Source organism: Symphalangus syndactylus, chromosome 23 (genome assembly GCF_028878055.3).
Source record: "Symphalangus syndactylus isolate Jambi chromosome 23, NHGRI_mSymSyn1-v2.1_pri, whole genome shotgun sequence".
NCBI lineage: Eukaryota > Metazoa > Chordata > Mammalia > Primates > Hylobatidae > Symphalangus > Symphalangus syndactylus.
This window is the reverse complement of record NC_072445.2, coordinates 10627625-10643680: the sequence shown is the minus strand read 5'-3', so window position 1 is coordinate 10643680 and position 16056 is coordinate 10627625. Positions and strand designations below refer to the sequence as shown.

The following is a 16056-nucleotide window of genomic DNA, read 5'->3' as shown; positions in this document are numbered from 1 at the left end:
TGAGTTTAGGGAAATGTTAATCATTCTCCACAAAGCATCTCAAATACATTTGGGAAATCCTGTATAATAAGTGTTCCTGATGGAGGGCCAGAATGCAATTAAAGGTCCTGAGAAGTCCTGCAACAAAGAAACATGTAACTTTTACCTAACCCAGCACTCTGCACATTTGTGGATATAAAACACTTTGGTGAGAGAGAGAGAGAGAGAGAGAGAGGGAGAGAGTGTGTGTGTGTGTGTGTGTGTGTGTGTGTGTGCGTGCCATTACCTCTATTTGGAACAAATGGGATCTAAATGCTTCCATTTTTAGGAAATTTATGAGATCAGTTATCAGATGACAGTTAGGACAATTCTGAGGCCTCGGCAAATATGGAAGATTTAGCACGTTCCTGAGGGAGCCTGAGAATCTTGTGATTCATGCAGCTCTCCACCCCACCAGTTTTCTTTCAACAGTGGGAGCCTCGGAAACTCTGTTTTACAGGGAGGTTCCCATCTAAGCACAATTAGGTCAATGGGCATTTTATCCCTTTCACTTCTGGCTTTCAGAATTTTTCAGAACTATAATTTTTATTCAGAAATTATAATTCTCTTTCCTTCCCCCCAAGGCCTTCAGTCTACATTTGCATATATATATATATGTGTGTGTGTATATATATTTATATATATATGTGTGTGTGTGTGTGTGTGTACATATATATACATATGTATATATATATATTCCCTCCCTCCTAATATCTGCAATCCCCAGTGGGTAGGTGGGAAATGTTATGTGTCATTTGGGCACTGAACCTGACACACTTCACTTCCTTTATTAGTTTTCGAGATTTTTCACCCTCAATTCCCAAAGAAACATTGACTCATCACAACATACACACACTGTCATTTGGAAAAAATTAATTTAAAATGTGTATCTCTTAAGACTTCTCAATTATTTTCGTCCCATTTTTAAGCATTCAGTTTAAAGAAAGTAAAAAAAATCTCTAAGCAGGCACAAACATATAGTCAAAGCTCTCACTGTGTTTTGGGTTGCTATACTCCAAGTGTGAAACCAAGAAACAGCATGAAATGCTATCTTTGCATTTAGTGCTTTCTTTACTTGGAGGTTTCCAGGCTTGTAGTTCAAGCATCAGGATAAAAATGACCAGCCAGACAGCTGTTGCAGGCCCAGCTAATTATACTAGTGCTTCCCTGAAGGGCTTGAGCTGCAAATAAATTCTTTTTCTCCTGGCCAGGCTTGGTCACTGGCAGTTACTCTGGAGTATATATACCGCCTGGGCTCAGCGCTCTCCCTCCTAGAACAGTGTTTCCTAGAACAGTGGGAAATAAATGGAGGTGAGGAGGCAGCTGGATTGGGGTGGAGGATGTGCCCACTGACTCTCCCATCCACCTTGTGGGATTTTTTTTTTTTTAAATTAACTTATTCTTTTCAGATGGGGAGTCTCGCTCTGTCACCCAGCCTGGAGTGCTGTGGCGCAATCTCGGTTCACTGCAACCTCCACCTCCCGGGTTCGAGCAATTCTTCTGCCTCAGCCTCCCGCACAGCTGGGACTATAGGCGCCAGCCACCAGGCCCGGCTAAATTTTTTTGTATTTTTAGTAGAGACGGAGTTTCACTGTGTTAGCTAGGATGGTCTCGATATCCTGACCTCGTGATTCGCCCGTCTCAGCCTTCCAAAATGCTGAGATTACAGGCATGAGCCTCTGTGCCTGGCCCCAATTGGTTTTTTTTAACACTTTGTCTACCCTAGCGCAATTCCCTGATGGGTTGTCTTTTTTTTTTTGAGACAGGGTCTTACTTTGTCACCCAGGGTGGAGCGCACTGGTGCAATCTCAGCTCACTGCAGCCTTGACCTCCCAGGCTCAAGCCATCCTCCAACCTCAGCCCCCAAATTAGCTGGGACTACAGGCGTGCACCACCACGCCCAGCTAATTTTTTTTTTTTTTTTTTTTTGAGATGGAGTCTAGCTCTGTCACCCAGGCTGGAGTGCAGTGGCGCAATCTCAGCTCATTGCAGCCTCTGCCTCCTGGGTTCAAGCGATTCTCCTGCCTCAGCCTCCCAAGTAGCTGGCATTACAGGCGTGTGCCACCATGCCCGGCTAATTTTTGTATTTTTAGTAGAGACAGGGTTTCACCGTGTTGGCCAGGCTGGTTTCAAACTCCTAACCTCAAGTGATCCCCCGCCTCAGCCTCCTAAAGTGCTGGAATTACAGGCTTGAGCCACCACTCTCATCCTTTTTTTTTTTTGGCATTTTTCATAGAGATGGGCTTTTGCCATGTTGCCCAGGCTGGTCTCGAACTCTTGAGCTCTAGCAGTCCTCCCGCCTTGGCCTCCCAAAGTGCTAGGATTACAGGTGTAAGCCACCTTGCCCAGATGGCAGGTTGTCTTAATTTACTTAGGTGTACCTGCTGAAAGTTATGTTTGATAAATAAAGGGAGGGCCATGAAATTAAGTAGGAGGTGGGGACACTAAAGAGAAAACAAAACAAAACAAAACATGGTTGGGGAGGGATTATTTAGGAGGACAGAGGGTGGTTAATTTCATGTGTCAAATTTGTTAGGCTATGATGCTCAATTGTTAGGTCAAACGCTAGTGTAGATGTTGTTGTGAAGGTATATTTTATATGTGATTAACATTTATAATCATTTGACTTTATTTAATTTTTTTTTTTGAGAGGGAGTCTTGCTCTGTCACCCAGCTTAGAATGATCTCTGCTCACTGCAACCTCCGCCCCTGGGTTCAAGCAAGTCTCTTGCCTCAGCCTCCTGAGTAGCTGGGATTACAGGCATGTGCCACCACACCTGGCTAATTTTTGTATTTTTAGTAGAGATGGGGTTTTGTCATGTTGGCCAGGCTGATCTCGAACTCCTGACCTCAAGTGATCTGCCCACCTCGGCCTCCCAAAGTGCTGGGATTACAGGCATGAGCCACTGCATCTGTCCTCATTTGAACTTAAATTAAGCAGATTACCCGTCATACTGTGGGTGGGCCTCACCCCATCAGTTGAAGGCCTTAAGAGCAAAAACTGAGGTTTCCTGAGGAAGAAGAAATTCTATCTCAAGATGGCAACATAGAAATCCCAGCTGAGTTTCTAGACTGCTGGCCTACCCTGTGGATTTCAGACTTAAAACTGCAACATCAACTCTTTTTAGTTTGCAGACTGCCCTGCAAATTTCAGACTTTCCACCCCCCACAATTGCATGAGCCAATTCCTTAACAATTCCAAAACAAATCTCTGTATCTCTATATATTCTCTACATAATTTCTATATAGCCCTGTGATTCTGTTTCTCTGGATAACCCTGACTAATACAGAGAGCTCCAGGGAGAAAAAAATGGAGCTGATAACGAATTGTGAGTTTGACCATAACCTGAGAACATTTCTTCAGTTTTGACAAAGAGGTTGCAGAGAAGTCAGTGATAGCTATTTAAAAATGAAATTATGTAGGAGAAAAAACTGAAGCTATTGTTAACTCCAGGGAAAACAAAAAGTGATACATGAAGATGATCTGACTCAATTGTAAACACTGACTATCGATTTAAGAGGGATGGCAGTGGTAGAAGAAGTGGTGTAAGTGAGTTAAATCCTCATCTTAACTGAGGAAATTAAAAAGATTTAAAAATAAAAACTTAAGAAATAGCAATGTTATTTCAAAACAAGGAGATAAATGGCAGAACAACAACTAAAAGCTTGTAAAGCATCTGCTTCTGCTGAGTGAATCTGGTGGGAGTGGGTGGGGCAAGGAATTGCTGTTTATCATTATGAGTCTTGTAGATCATTTAATCTTTTTCAAGTCTGTACATGTATTACTTTGATAAAAATGAAAACTTAATTAAAAGGTTATGGGGTCCAGTATAGAAAATTTGGAAAGTACAGAAAAGTATAAAGAAGAAAATATAACCACTCACAATTCCTCCACTCAGAGAAGCCACTGGGCATATTTTAGAGGAACAAGATTAAATGAATTTGTGAGATTAAATAGAGCTTGAAGATTTAAAACATCACAATTTAGATATAAATGAACAAATAACAGTATAATACCACATATGTGTAGATATAATTACATACAATATAAGCATACATACTATGATTTCATGCGTTTATATGTGTATTAGAAAGTAGTCTCAGCTAGACACAGTGGCTCATGTCTGTAATCCCAGCACTTTCAGAGGCCAAGGTGGGAGGATTACTTGAACCCAGGAGTTAGAGTCCAGCATGGGCATCATAGGAAGACCCCATCTCTTCAAAAAATTTAAAAATTAGCCAGGTGCGGCGGTACATGTCTGTAGACCAGCTATTTGGAAGGCTGAGGCAGGAGAATCACTTGAGCCTGGGAGGTTGAGGCTGCAGTGAGCCATGATTGTGTCACTACACTCCAGCCTGGGCAACACAGTGAGACTCTTTTAAAATACACACACACAGCCGGGTGCGGTGGCTCATGCCTGTAATCCCAGCACTTTGGGAGGCCGAGGCGGATGGATCACTTGAGGTCAGCAGTTTGAAACCAGCCTGGCCAATATGGCGAAATCTCCTCTCTACTAAAACTACAGAAATTAGCCAAGCGTAGTGGTGCACGCCTGTAATCCCAGCTACTCGGGAGGCTGAGGTAGGAGAATTCTCTTGAAGCCGGGAGGCGGAGGTTGCAGTGACCCAAGATCACATCAGTGCACTCCAGCCTGGGTGACAGAGCGAGATTCTGTCTCAAAAACAAAACAAAACAAAACAAAACACACACACACACTCATGCACACTGGTCTCAAGGCCAGGTGCAGTGTCTCACACCTGTAATCCCAGCACTTTGGGAAGCTGAGGCAGGCGGATTGCTTGAGCTCAGGAGGTCAAGGCTGCGGTGAGCTGTTATCGCGCCTCTGCACTCCAGCCTAGGTGACAGAGCGAGACCCTGTCTCAGAACAAAAAAAAAAAAAAAAAAAAAAGAAAAAGATAGTCTGGAGGAATACTCATCAAAATGTTACTTGGTGGTTATGTTACCAGGGTGGGAGTAGGCTAAGGCAAGCAAGGTTCCTAGGACACTCAATGTAAGGCTGCCCTCACTCTCAGGGTTCTGCAAATGCAGGAGTAGAACCTGAAAGTGAGTGTCTTCTTAAATGTTATGCCCTCACATGCTTCACTCTAGTCTTGGCCTTGGTTGGGACCTATGGCTGCTGGATTATGAGCACTTTCTCCTTCTTACTTTTCACTTGGATATTTGTTCAAGTTCCTTGCTACTCTAAGTGTAGCACATGGACCAGCAGTGATAGCATCATCTGGGGGCTTGTTTGAAATGCAGTATCTCAGCTCTGCACCAGACTTTAGCCAGATCTGCACTTTAACCAAATCCCAGGAGATTTATGTGCATGTTACAGTTTGAAAGGCACTGGGCTAGCAGGCACCCAAGCATAGTTCCCGTCTTCTTATGAAAGGAATATTCAGAGGCAATTGATGCCACTGCCCCAATGGGTGGGGCACACACTGCTAAGGGGTAAGATGCCTGTTTTTAAAAAGAGTTGTGGTTCTTTCCAAGTGGCTCAGTTTTGGCTGGTGAAGCAATCATAGGTCAGCTTGATAAAGGAGAGGCAGGTGATTCCCTTGAGACAAAGAACGGATGAGTTGAGCAGGTGAGCAAGACACTCACCTTGGGCACAAAAAACTCAGTAATCAAGATAAAGGCTATTTTAATGCAATGCTTTTCAAAAATCAAAATTAATGCAAAAAATCCATGATGAACAAAACATCAAAATTTAAAATAAAGCTCGACTCACTGTGTAAGGTGGTTCATGCCTGTAATCCCAGCACATTGGGAGGCTGAGGTAGGAGGATCACCTGAGAACAGGAGTTTGAGACCAGCCTGGGCAAACTGACTCTACAAAAAATTAAAAAACTAGCCAAGCAAGGTCCTGCGCACCTTTGGTCCCAGCTACTCACAGGGCTGAGGTAGGAGGATTGCTTGAGCCCAGGAGTTTGAGGCTGCAGTGAGCTATGATTGTGCCGCTGCTCTCCAGCCTGGGTGACAGACTGAGATCCTGTCTCAAAAAACAAACAAACAAACAAACCACGGGGATGTGACAACATCAGAATTATGCAGGTCAGATCATTGTAATTTCCAACTCACAGTTTGGGATGGGTATAAGTGATTTCAGTTTTGGTGGTGGTGATAGGAAAGGGATTCAGATGCTTGAGTGGCCAAAAAGAATGACAAATGTCCATTACAGTTATTGGAATCTTGGTAAAATGTCACCTTTTGGGTTCCTACAGAAAAAGCAGCATAATTTGGCTGGGCTGTTTTGAGGAAAACTTTAGTGCCTATTTGAGTTGTGGTACAGATAAATTAATATAGGAGGAGAGGGCCGGATGCGGTGGCTCACGCCTGTAATCCCAGGACTTTGGGAGGCGGAGGTGGGCAGATCACGAGGTCAAGAGATCGAGAGCATCCTGGCCAACATGGTGAAACCCCATCTCTAGTAAAAATACAAAAAAAGGGCCGGGCGCGGTGGCTCACGCCTGTAATCCCAGCACTTTGGGAGGCCGAGGCAGGTGGATCACGAGGTCAGGAGATCGAGACCATCCTGGCTAACACGGTGAAACCCCGTCTCTACTAAAAATACAAAAAATTTGCCAGGCATGGTGGCGGGCGCCTGTAGTCCCAGCTACTCGGGAGGCTGAGGCAGGAGAATGGCATGAACCCGGGAGGCGGAGCTTGCAGTGAGCCGAGATCACGTCCCTGCACTCCTGCCTGGGCAACAGAGCAAGACTCCATCTCAAAAAAAAAAAAAAAAAAAAAAAGAAGCAGCAGAAGAAAAAAATTAGCTGCGCATGGTGGCACGTGCCTGTAGTCCTGTAATCCCAGCTACTCAGGAGGCTGAGGCAGGAGAATCGCTTGAGCCCGGGAGGTGGAGGTTGCAGTGAGCCAAGATCATGCCACTACACTCCAGCCTAGCGACAGAGCGAGACTCTGTCTCAAAAAAACAAAACAAAACCAACCCCCCCCGCCCGCCCAAAAAACATATATATAAGAGAAGAGAGAGTGAAATTCCTCTTCTGAAACTGGGAAAGCTCCAGGAGGAAGATAAAGTTTGAGCTGGGCTTTGGAGGAAGGAAAGGGAAGAGGAGAAAGAACATTGGATTTGCAGACAAAAAAATGGGGTTCCCCTCTTGGCTACTTGGCTTACTAGCCGTGGGAATTCAGACAAGTCACTTAGCTTCTCTGAGTGTCAATTACTTTATCTGGAAAACCTCGTGTGTCACTGCCAAAGTGAGGACCAAGTGAGATTAAATAAGTGAAAGTTGTTTGTAAACTGTAAAGCATTATGCAAACATCTTGGACTATTATTAAAAGTTTAAGGATGAGTAGGACTTTGACAACAGGCATTTGGGGAGAAGGGCCTCTGGGCAGAGAGAATGAAAGGCGAAGTGATTGACTGATATGTATGTAGTGATTGATTGAGACAGGGTCTCCCTCCGTTGCCCAGGCTGGCGTGCAGTGTCATGATTATGGCTCATAGCAGCCCTGAACTCCTGGGCTCAATCAATCCTCCTGCTTCAGCCTCCCCAGTAGGTGGGACCACAGGCACGTGCCACCATGCCAGCCAATTACAAAAATTTTTTTAGAGGTGGAGTCTCCTTATGTTGCCCAGATTGGTCTCAAACTCCTGGGCTCAAGCGATCCTCCTACCTGGACCTCCCAAAGTGCTGGAATTACAGGCACGAGCCACCGCGCCTGGCGAGAAGTGATTTTTGTGAGAGGCTAGACAAAAGGAAACTGGGCTTTGAAGATGAAATGAATGAATGACTCGCAGCACATGCTTCCTTCTCTCCCTAGATGGCCCCTTTGCAGGCAGTCAGGGACCATGTCTCATTCATCTTAGTTTCCAGGAGACTGACACTTTGTAGTTGAGGGCGTTGTGCTCCATTCTCAAGAAACGAGGAGTGCCCAAAGGCTATTAAACTTGGGACCTCTTTACCCCCAAAAGTAGTACATAATAAGAGTTGGGTGGCCTTGAAAAGCACGTTCTTCTGTCCACACTGGGTCGCCCTCTGGGTAACCTCCCAAACCTATGAGAACTCACCTTATCACAGGTAAGGTCCTTACTTTAAGGAAGAGGAGGGGGGCCAAGGGCTCCAGCAGACCTGTTCTACACGGGGTAGGGGGGTGGGCGGGAACTATACAGTGATAACATTTCATAGAACTACACACACACTCACACACACGCACGTGACTGCATGCCAAACAGGTTAAATCCGAGTATGGTCTGTAATGAAGTTAATTGTATTGGTTTAGTTAATTGTATTGTGCCAATGTCAATTTCCTGGCTTTGAGAATGTTGTATCTTAAGAAAAACGTTGAGGTAAGCTGAGTGGGTGATGGTATAGGGAACCTGTATGTATTAATTTTGCAACTTCTTGTGAGTCCATAATTATTTCGAAGTAAAAAGTAAAACAAAAGAAAACAAGGGAACTTCTCCCTCAGCCCAGCCTTCTTGGAGACCGCCCCACACGCACCCATCTGGCCTCACCCAGGTCCAGCCTGCCCCGGGCAAGGGATGAAGGGAGGGGCAGGGCGGGGCCACGCACGCGCAGTTCCGCACTCCCGGCCGCACGGGAAGTCGCGCAGGCGCAGTCTCGGCCCCGGGCTGCCGCGCCAGCCCGTCTCTGCGGCGGGGGACCGCGCTGCCTTGGCCTCTCAGCGCTCCCGTCTTTTCCGGCAGTTGGAGCGCTTCCTGTTGTCCTCGCCCGTAACCGCCTGTCGCCCCCTGTCTCAGAGTCCCTCACGCGTCCCCTCCCGTGTTTGGCTCGTTGGCTGCGGCCGCCGGGGCTTCGCCAGCCCTCACGTCGAGACTACTGGCCGAGGGGCGTCTGCGGCTCTCCGCCGTCCCCAGCCCTGCCTCTCCCGGGGCTCTGGTGAGTTGCTTGCTGCCGCCGTCTTTCCATCCTGGGTTTTTCCTTTATCTCCTCCTTCCCCAACCTCCGACTCCTTGGGCTTTCTCCTCGGCGCCCTCTTTCAAGCCCTGACCTCTCAGCCTCTCGGCCTCTCTCCGCCCCTCTCCTTAACTCCCTTCTTCCCCCGTCTCCAGGTGCCCCTTGTTGGCGCTCTCCACATTTTTCCATCCCATCCTTTCTCTTTCTCCTTTTGCAGTTGGAGCGGGAGCCAGGCTCTCCTTTCCGTGTTGCCACCTTTGTCTGCTCCCTGCCACCAGTCAGTCCCTCAGGGATCTCGGTCATCACCAGTTTTTATCTCCTTTTCCTTCTTCTGGGGTCTGTGAACTGTGGTCGAGGCAGAGATGTCGAAAGCCCCCCTTGGGGTGTGGTATCTTTGAGTCGGCTCCTTTCTCCGTTAGTCTTAGGATATTGGGCTTCAGATAAGCTTAAAATCACAGGAAAAGGCAGGGAAAATTCTTGAGAGAGTGGAAAAGCAACAGCCAGAGGAAAAAGTCGATAAGGGCTTAGAGGAAAGTCTGTGTCAGAAAGCGGGCAGAACGGCCGGCAGAGAGACCAGATCTCTCAGTTCATTCTGAAACGACTAAAAGACTCGGAGAGAAACTTGTTGTTTGAAATGCACCGAGGAGGGTTGGAGCGAAGTAGACCCTGAGTGTCTCCACCCTTTGAGCTCACCCTGCCTCTGAATTAACCAGGCAGTATATTTGGTTTCCCTAAACATAAAACAACCACCACCACGATAACACGCTCTCCTCCCCACCCTAAACGTTAGATACCAGCTTCCTCCCAAGAGGAGAGAACGCTATAGCAAACCATTTCATGTCGCAGCCCTATCCCCCATCACACATAAACTCCTAGGAATGGACATCAAAAATGAGTATTTTTCCTAGTTAATCTTTCTTAAGGTGCTAAGTGCGTAGCACTGTGCATGAAATGGGGGAAAAATATTAAAACAAGTATAAGACATGGTGCTTGCTTTCTAAGTGTAGGTAGAGATTACAGTTCAGTAGGATTTACAGTTCAGTGGGAGAGATTAGACATGCGATTTAAGCAATAATCTTAGCTCTAATGTTGAATCGTCCAAATGAAAGATAATGGATTGTCAGTCGCAAAGAAATAAAGTCCATATTGTTGAGAGAGGGTTATGTATAGTGATGACAGAGTACCATTGTAACGTCAATCAGTTAGCCAGGCATAACCATATAGATTGAATCACATAATGGTTTTCATTTGACTTCCTTTTGAGTTTGCAGGCCTTACACCTGACTTTTATGAGGATCAATTCCTTTTGTTAATTTTTTAAAACTTTGAAGAATTCCTCAGCCACCTATTATTTCCTAATTCTTCAGAGTTGAAGAATGAAACAAATAGGGCAAAGGCCTCCAATGGCTTCTAGGTCAGGGCAGGAAGGCTTGAATTATGGAAAGCCTGATGGATAGTCCTGTCTTAAGAAAAGTTGGTTGACCCAGTAAACCTATGAATTGCTATAGGGCAATATTAATGACATCTTTTGATTAAAGGATATTAGAATTAGGCTACATTTTTTATATTACAATAGAGGAAGTGGAGGAGGGTTTAAAGAAAGGTCAAAGAGAAGGAGAGTGCAATCTTTATCATTGTATTAGAAACTCTAAAAGTTGAAAAACACTGTGCTTAAGAATTTGTTGGTCTAATATTTGAGCATCTTTGAGTTCATTGAATGTCCTTTCAATCTTTTTAAAAGTTTAGGTAGTAATGCCAGCCAGCTACTTAAATTAGTCAAAACATTTTTGATATATCCATCAGTGTAAATGTAGTCTTTATTCTTTTTTTTTTTTTTTTTTGAGACGGAGTCTCACTCTATCACCCAGGCTAGAGTGCAGTGGTGTGATCTTGGCTCACTGCAACCTGTGCCTCCAGGGTTCAAGGGATTCTCCTGCCTCAGCCTCCCAAGTAGCTGGGATTACAGGTGCACACCACCATGCCCAGCTAATTTTTTGTGTGTTTTTAGTAGAGACGGGCTTTCACCATGTTGGCCAAGCTAGTCTCCAACTCCTGACTTTAGGTGATCCACCTGCCTCGGCCTCCCAAAGTGCTGGGATTACAGGCATGAGCCACCGTGTCTGGCCGTCTTTATCCTTTAGCTTTGTTGAGAACTAAAAATCATTAACTTGCTCAACTTACATTTGTTAACTGCCTGTTATAGGGAAGGCACTGTTTGCCTTAGGGTTAAATACTAGCAGATTGTTGTGTTTTGTTTGTTGTTGTTGTTGTTGTTGTTGTTTTTAAGACAGGGTCTTGCTCTGTCCCAGGCTGGCGTGCAGTGGCACAAGCCGAACTCACTGAAACCTCTGCCTCTCCAGCTCAAGCAATACTCCCACCTCAGCCTCCTGAGTAGCTGGGACTACAGGTGTGCGCTACCACACCTGGCCAATTTTTTGTATTTTTTTGTAGCGATGGGGGTTTTGCCATGTTGCACAGGCTGGTTTCAAGCAATCTGCTGCCTCTCCCTCCCAAAGTGCTGGGATTACAGGGGTGCACCAGTGCCCTGGCAAATTGTTACATTTTTATGTTGAAGTAATTTCAGTTGTTAAAATGTAACTACATGTATGCAGTTTCTTCAGGAATTTTCAGACAAGGAAGTACAAAACTCTCACTTGCTTTTGACATGTTTTTAGATCTGGTTTTTAAATTTCTTCACCAAACACACTTAGAGTGCATGTGGTTTTCATTGTGGGTGGAGGGGGTACAGGCTGACAAATAAGGAACCACACCCAAGCTTCACAAACCAAACAGAGGTTTTTTTTTTTTTTTTTTTTAAATTCCTTTAGTGATACTGTAAAACATTTGAGTTTGCTTTGGTATTAGTTGAAACTTCCCCATAAAAAATAATGTGATATTTTATAGTAAGGTAGCTCTTAACGCAGTGTCTTAAATTTGTTTTTACTGATCTTTTTGGCACATGATGAGTCAAAATGTTTGACTCTCAAGTAGAGCCTTAGTTTTGAATCTCTGCTCTGAAGGAATTATTTATGTGATTTTTGTCTGAGTATCTTTTTAAATAATTGCTTTTTAAATAATTTTAAGGCTTTTTTGAACAAGTGTTTTATAAGCCTTAGTTTAATCCACAAAACAATCTTAAAAAGCTACTAAATATTAAGGGGGAAAACCTGAAAACTTTTCTTAAAATGCACTATCTTTGAAAATGGTCCTTGGCTGGGTGCAGTGGCTCATGCCTGTAATCCCAGCACTTTGGGAGGCCCAGGCAGTCGGATCATCTGAGGTCAGGAGTTCAAGACCAGCCTGGCCAACATAGCGAAACCCCGTCTCTACTAAAAATTAGCTGGGGGTGATGGCATGTCCCTGTAGTCCCAACTACTTAGGAGGCTGAGGCAGGAGAATTGCTTGAACCCAGGAGGCGGAGGTTGCAGTGTGCCGAGATTGTGCCACTGCACTCCAGCCTGGGCGACAGAGCGAGACTCCATCTCCAAAAAAAGAAAAATGGCCCTTCGTCTCTCATGATTCTTTTTTGCCACAGCTGTGGGGGGTAGTAGAGACAGGGTCTTGCTATGTTGCCCAGGCTGGTCTTGAACTCCTGGACTCGTGAACTCCTGGGCTCAAATGATCTCTCTGCCTCACCCTCACAAAGTGATGGGATTACAGGCATGAACCACAGTGTTCAGCCTCTCCTAATTTTTACTCAGCTTTATATTAGGATGAAGAGACAGAGAAGTAGATCATGTGAGAGGCAGGAATGGTAAGAATAAAATATTGAACACTATTGGCCGGGCATAGTGGCTCACGCCTATAATCCCAGCACTTTGGGAGGCTGAAGTGGGCGGATCTTGAGGTCAGGAGATCGAGACCATCCTGGCTAACATGGTGAAACCCCGTCTCTACTAAAAAATAGAAAAAATTAGCCGGGCGTGGTGGCGGGTGCCTGTAGTCCCAGCTACTCGGGAGGCTGAGGCAGGAGAATGGCATGAACCTGGGAGGTGGAGCTTGCAGTGAGCTGAGATCGCGCCACTGCACTCCAGCCTGGGTGACAGAGCGAGACTTCATCTCAAAAAAAAAAAAAAAAAAAAATTGAGCGCTATTGCCGATGCTGGAGCAAGTCAGTGTGTCAATGTTAGTGAACAATTTGGCCAAGTGTGATAGTATCTGGAGGAAAACGAGATTTTATTTTGTTTGTTTATTTTTTTGAGACGGAGTCTTGCTCTGTTGCCCAGGTGGAGTGCAATGGCATGATCTCGGCTCACTGCAACCTCTGCCTCCCGAGTTCAAGCGATTCTACTGCCTCAGCCTCCCGAGTAGCTGGGATTACAGGCGCCTGCCACCACGCCCAGCTAATTTTTGTATTTTTAGTAGAGATGGGGTTTCACTGTGTTGGTCAGGCTAGTCTCCCAACTCCTGGCCTCAGGTGATTCGCCTGCCTTGGCCTCCCAAAGTGCTGGGATTACAGGTGTGAGCCACCGCGCTCAGCTGATTTTATTTTATTATTTATTTTTGAGACTGAGTTCTCGCTGTGTAGCCCAGTCTGAAGTGCAGTGGCGCTATCTCAGCTCATTGCAACCTCTGCCTCCCAGTTCAAGCAATTCGGCCTCAGCCTCTGGAGTAGCTGGGACTACTGGGTGTGCGCCACACTCCTGGTTGAAAACAATATTTTAAAATTAGGGAAAAAATATTCTATAACTTATCTAAACCCATTGGTGGTGTTTTTTTCTTGTGTAAAATGAGGAAATTAAGATCTCTTGTTTTTAAGGTATTGCTGCTTCTACCATTAGAATTGTGATTCAGGTTTTTTGTCATATTGTTCCCTTTATTTTAAGACTTAAAATCTTTTTTTTTTTTTTTTTTTTGAGACAGAGACTCCCTCTGTCGCCCAGGCTGGAGTGCAGTGGCGCGATCTCGGGTCACTGCAAGCTCCGCCTCCCGGGTTCACGCCATTCTCCTGCCTCATCCTCTCTGAGTAGCTGGGACTACAGGCGCCCGCCACCATGCCTGGCTAATTTTTTTGTATTTTTTAGTAGAGACGTGGTGTCACCGTGGTCTCGATCTCCTGACCTCGTGATTCGCCTGCGTCGGCCTCCCAAAGTGCTGGGATTACAAGCGTGAGCCACCGCGCCCGGCCCAGGCTAGTCTTAAACTTGGGGACTCAGGCAGACCTCTGTCTTGGCCTCCCAGGAAGCCGGGATTACAGGCGTGTGGTTTACTGTATATTCTTAATTTACCTATATGGTATTGTGATCTTGTTCTCTTTTTAAAAATGCAGTATGCACTTGCACTAACATGTTTTAAAGATATATTTGTGGGCCGGGCACGGTGGCTCACGCCTGTTATCCCAGCACTTTGGGAGGCTGAGGTGGGCGGATCATGAGGTCAGGAGTTTGAGACCATCCTGGTTAACATGGTGAAATCCCGTCTCTACTAAAAATACAAAAAATTAGCTGGGCGTATTGGTGGGCGCCTGTAGTCCCAGCTGGTTGGGAGGCTGAGGCAGGAGAATGGCGTGAACCTGGGAGGTGTAGGTTGCAGTGAGCGGAGATCGCGCCACTGCACTCCAGCCTGGGCGACAGAGCGAGACTCCTCAAAAACAAACAAATAAATAAATAAATAAAGATATATTTGTGTGGGCCGGGCGCGGTGGCTCACAGTTGTAATCCCAGCACTTTGGGAGGCCGAGGCGGCCCCTTCTCTACTAAAAATACAAAATTAGCCGGGCGTGGTGGCACATGCCTGTAACCCCAGCTACTCAGGAAACTGAGGCAGGAGAATCACTTGAACCTGGAAGGCGGAGGTTGCGGTGAGCCAAGATCATCCTGTCGCACTCCAGCCTGGGCAACAAGAGCGAAACTCCATCTCAAAAAGAAAAAAAAAAGATATATTTGTGTGACTTACAGGTACAGGTAGAGTTGCTTCTGGTTTTCTGGTTGTTGCATGGTATTTCCTATGCAGCCACAGCTCTTTATTTTCTTACTTAAGTGCCTCCAACTTCCCATAACACAAATTAAGGCATGATGAACATCCTCTCTGTGCTGAACATCCTGTGTATGTCTCTTTAGAAGCCCGTGTGACCGTTTCTCTAGTCTTTATACCTAGGGGTGGGATTTCTGGGTCATAGGACAGTAATTTATATTTATTTTCACTAAGTATTCTCTTTGTCTGGCTTTTGTTACATATTACCTGTTTGTCTTCCAGAAAACTTGTACCAATTTACATTCCTACCAGTAGGGTAGGAGAGTGCACAATGGGTGGATTCTAACTCCAAATCTAACACTTCTTCTTTTCTTTGTTTCTAGCAGCCATGGCAATGACAGGCTCAACACCTTGCTCATCCATGAGTAACCACACAAAGGAAAGGGTGACAATGACCAAAGTGACACTGGAGAATTTTTATAGCAACCTTATCGCTCAACATGAAGAACGAGAAATGAGGTAAAGAATTTTGTTTGAAAAAATTGTGTCATGGTTGTGGCATTCCTTTCTCGTATTGTAAAACACTTATAATGCTGAAAGGAGACAAGAATAGTAGCAGCCTTATTATAGACTATCATAATGGAATGACAGTGAAAGGGATTTTCAAAGTCCCTGCCATTAACCCACTTATGCCTACAAGTCAATAACACAAACTTCTATTGAAATCCAAGAAAAAAAATGGTACTTGGGAGGTTGAGTTGGAAGGATTGCTTTAGCCCAGGAATTTGAGGCCAGGCTGAGCAACACTGAGACTCTGTATCTTAAAAAAAATTAGGCCCAATCCGAGGAGTTAATTGTTAAGGCAGAGTGGTATAATGGAATAGCAGCCCTTTTGGAGTCAGACTTGGGTTTAGAGTCCTGCCAGTTTCATTGAATAGCTGTATGAAGCTCTAATAAATTCCTTAGTCTTTCTGTGAATTGGTTCCCTCATCAGGAAAATGGGGATAATAGTATTTGCCTTGCAGGATTGTGTTGGGGATTAGATATAACATGTGAGTATGTACCATAGTGTTTCACACATAGTAGTCACTTAGTTAATGGTGGTAGTATCAGCTATTGTTATTACTGATCTGGTGTATACTGTTCACTTAGTAACTTATAATTTATTTATTTATTTATTTATTTTTTGAGATCGAATCTCACTCTGTTGCTCAGGCTGGAGTGCAATGGCATGAT

At 45.1% G+C, this 16056-nt stretch overlaps 1 protein-coding gene across 6 annotated transcripts in view; it reads left to right on the top strand.

Moving 5' to 3' along the window:
* The window catches only part of STK38 (serine/threonine kinase 38), a 94914-nt gene that overhangs the window by 30185 nt on the left and 48673 nt on the right, over positions 1–16056 (top strand). Inside the window, exons 1-2 of one of the 6 annotated variants that reach the window (XM_055264342.2) lie at positions 8574–8889; positions 15207–15339. In XM_055264342.2, coding sequence (XP_055120317.1) covers positions 15209–15339 — 131 coding nt within the window. In that variant the 5' untranslated portion in view covers positions 8574–8889; positions 15207–15208. Of the gene's footprint in view, positions 1–8573; positions 8890–15203; positions 15340–16056 lie in introns of those variants that run through there. The other 5 variants (XM_055264341.2, XM_055264347.2, XM_063632310.1 and 2 more) reach the window with 5 other exon arrangements.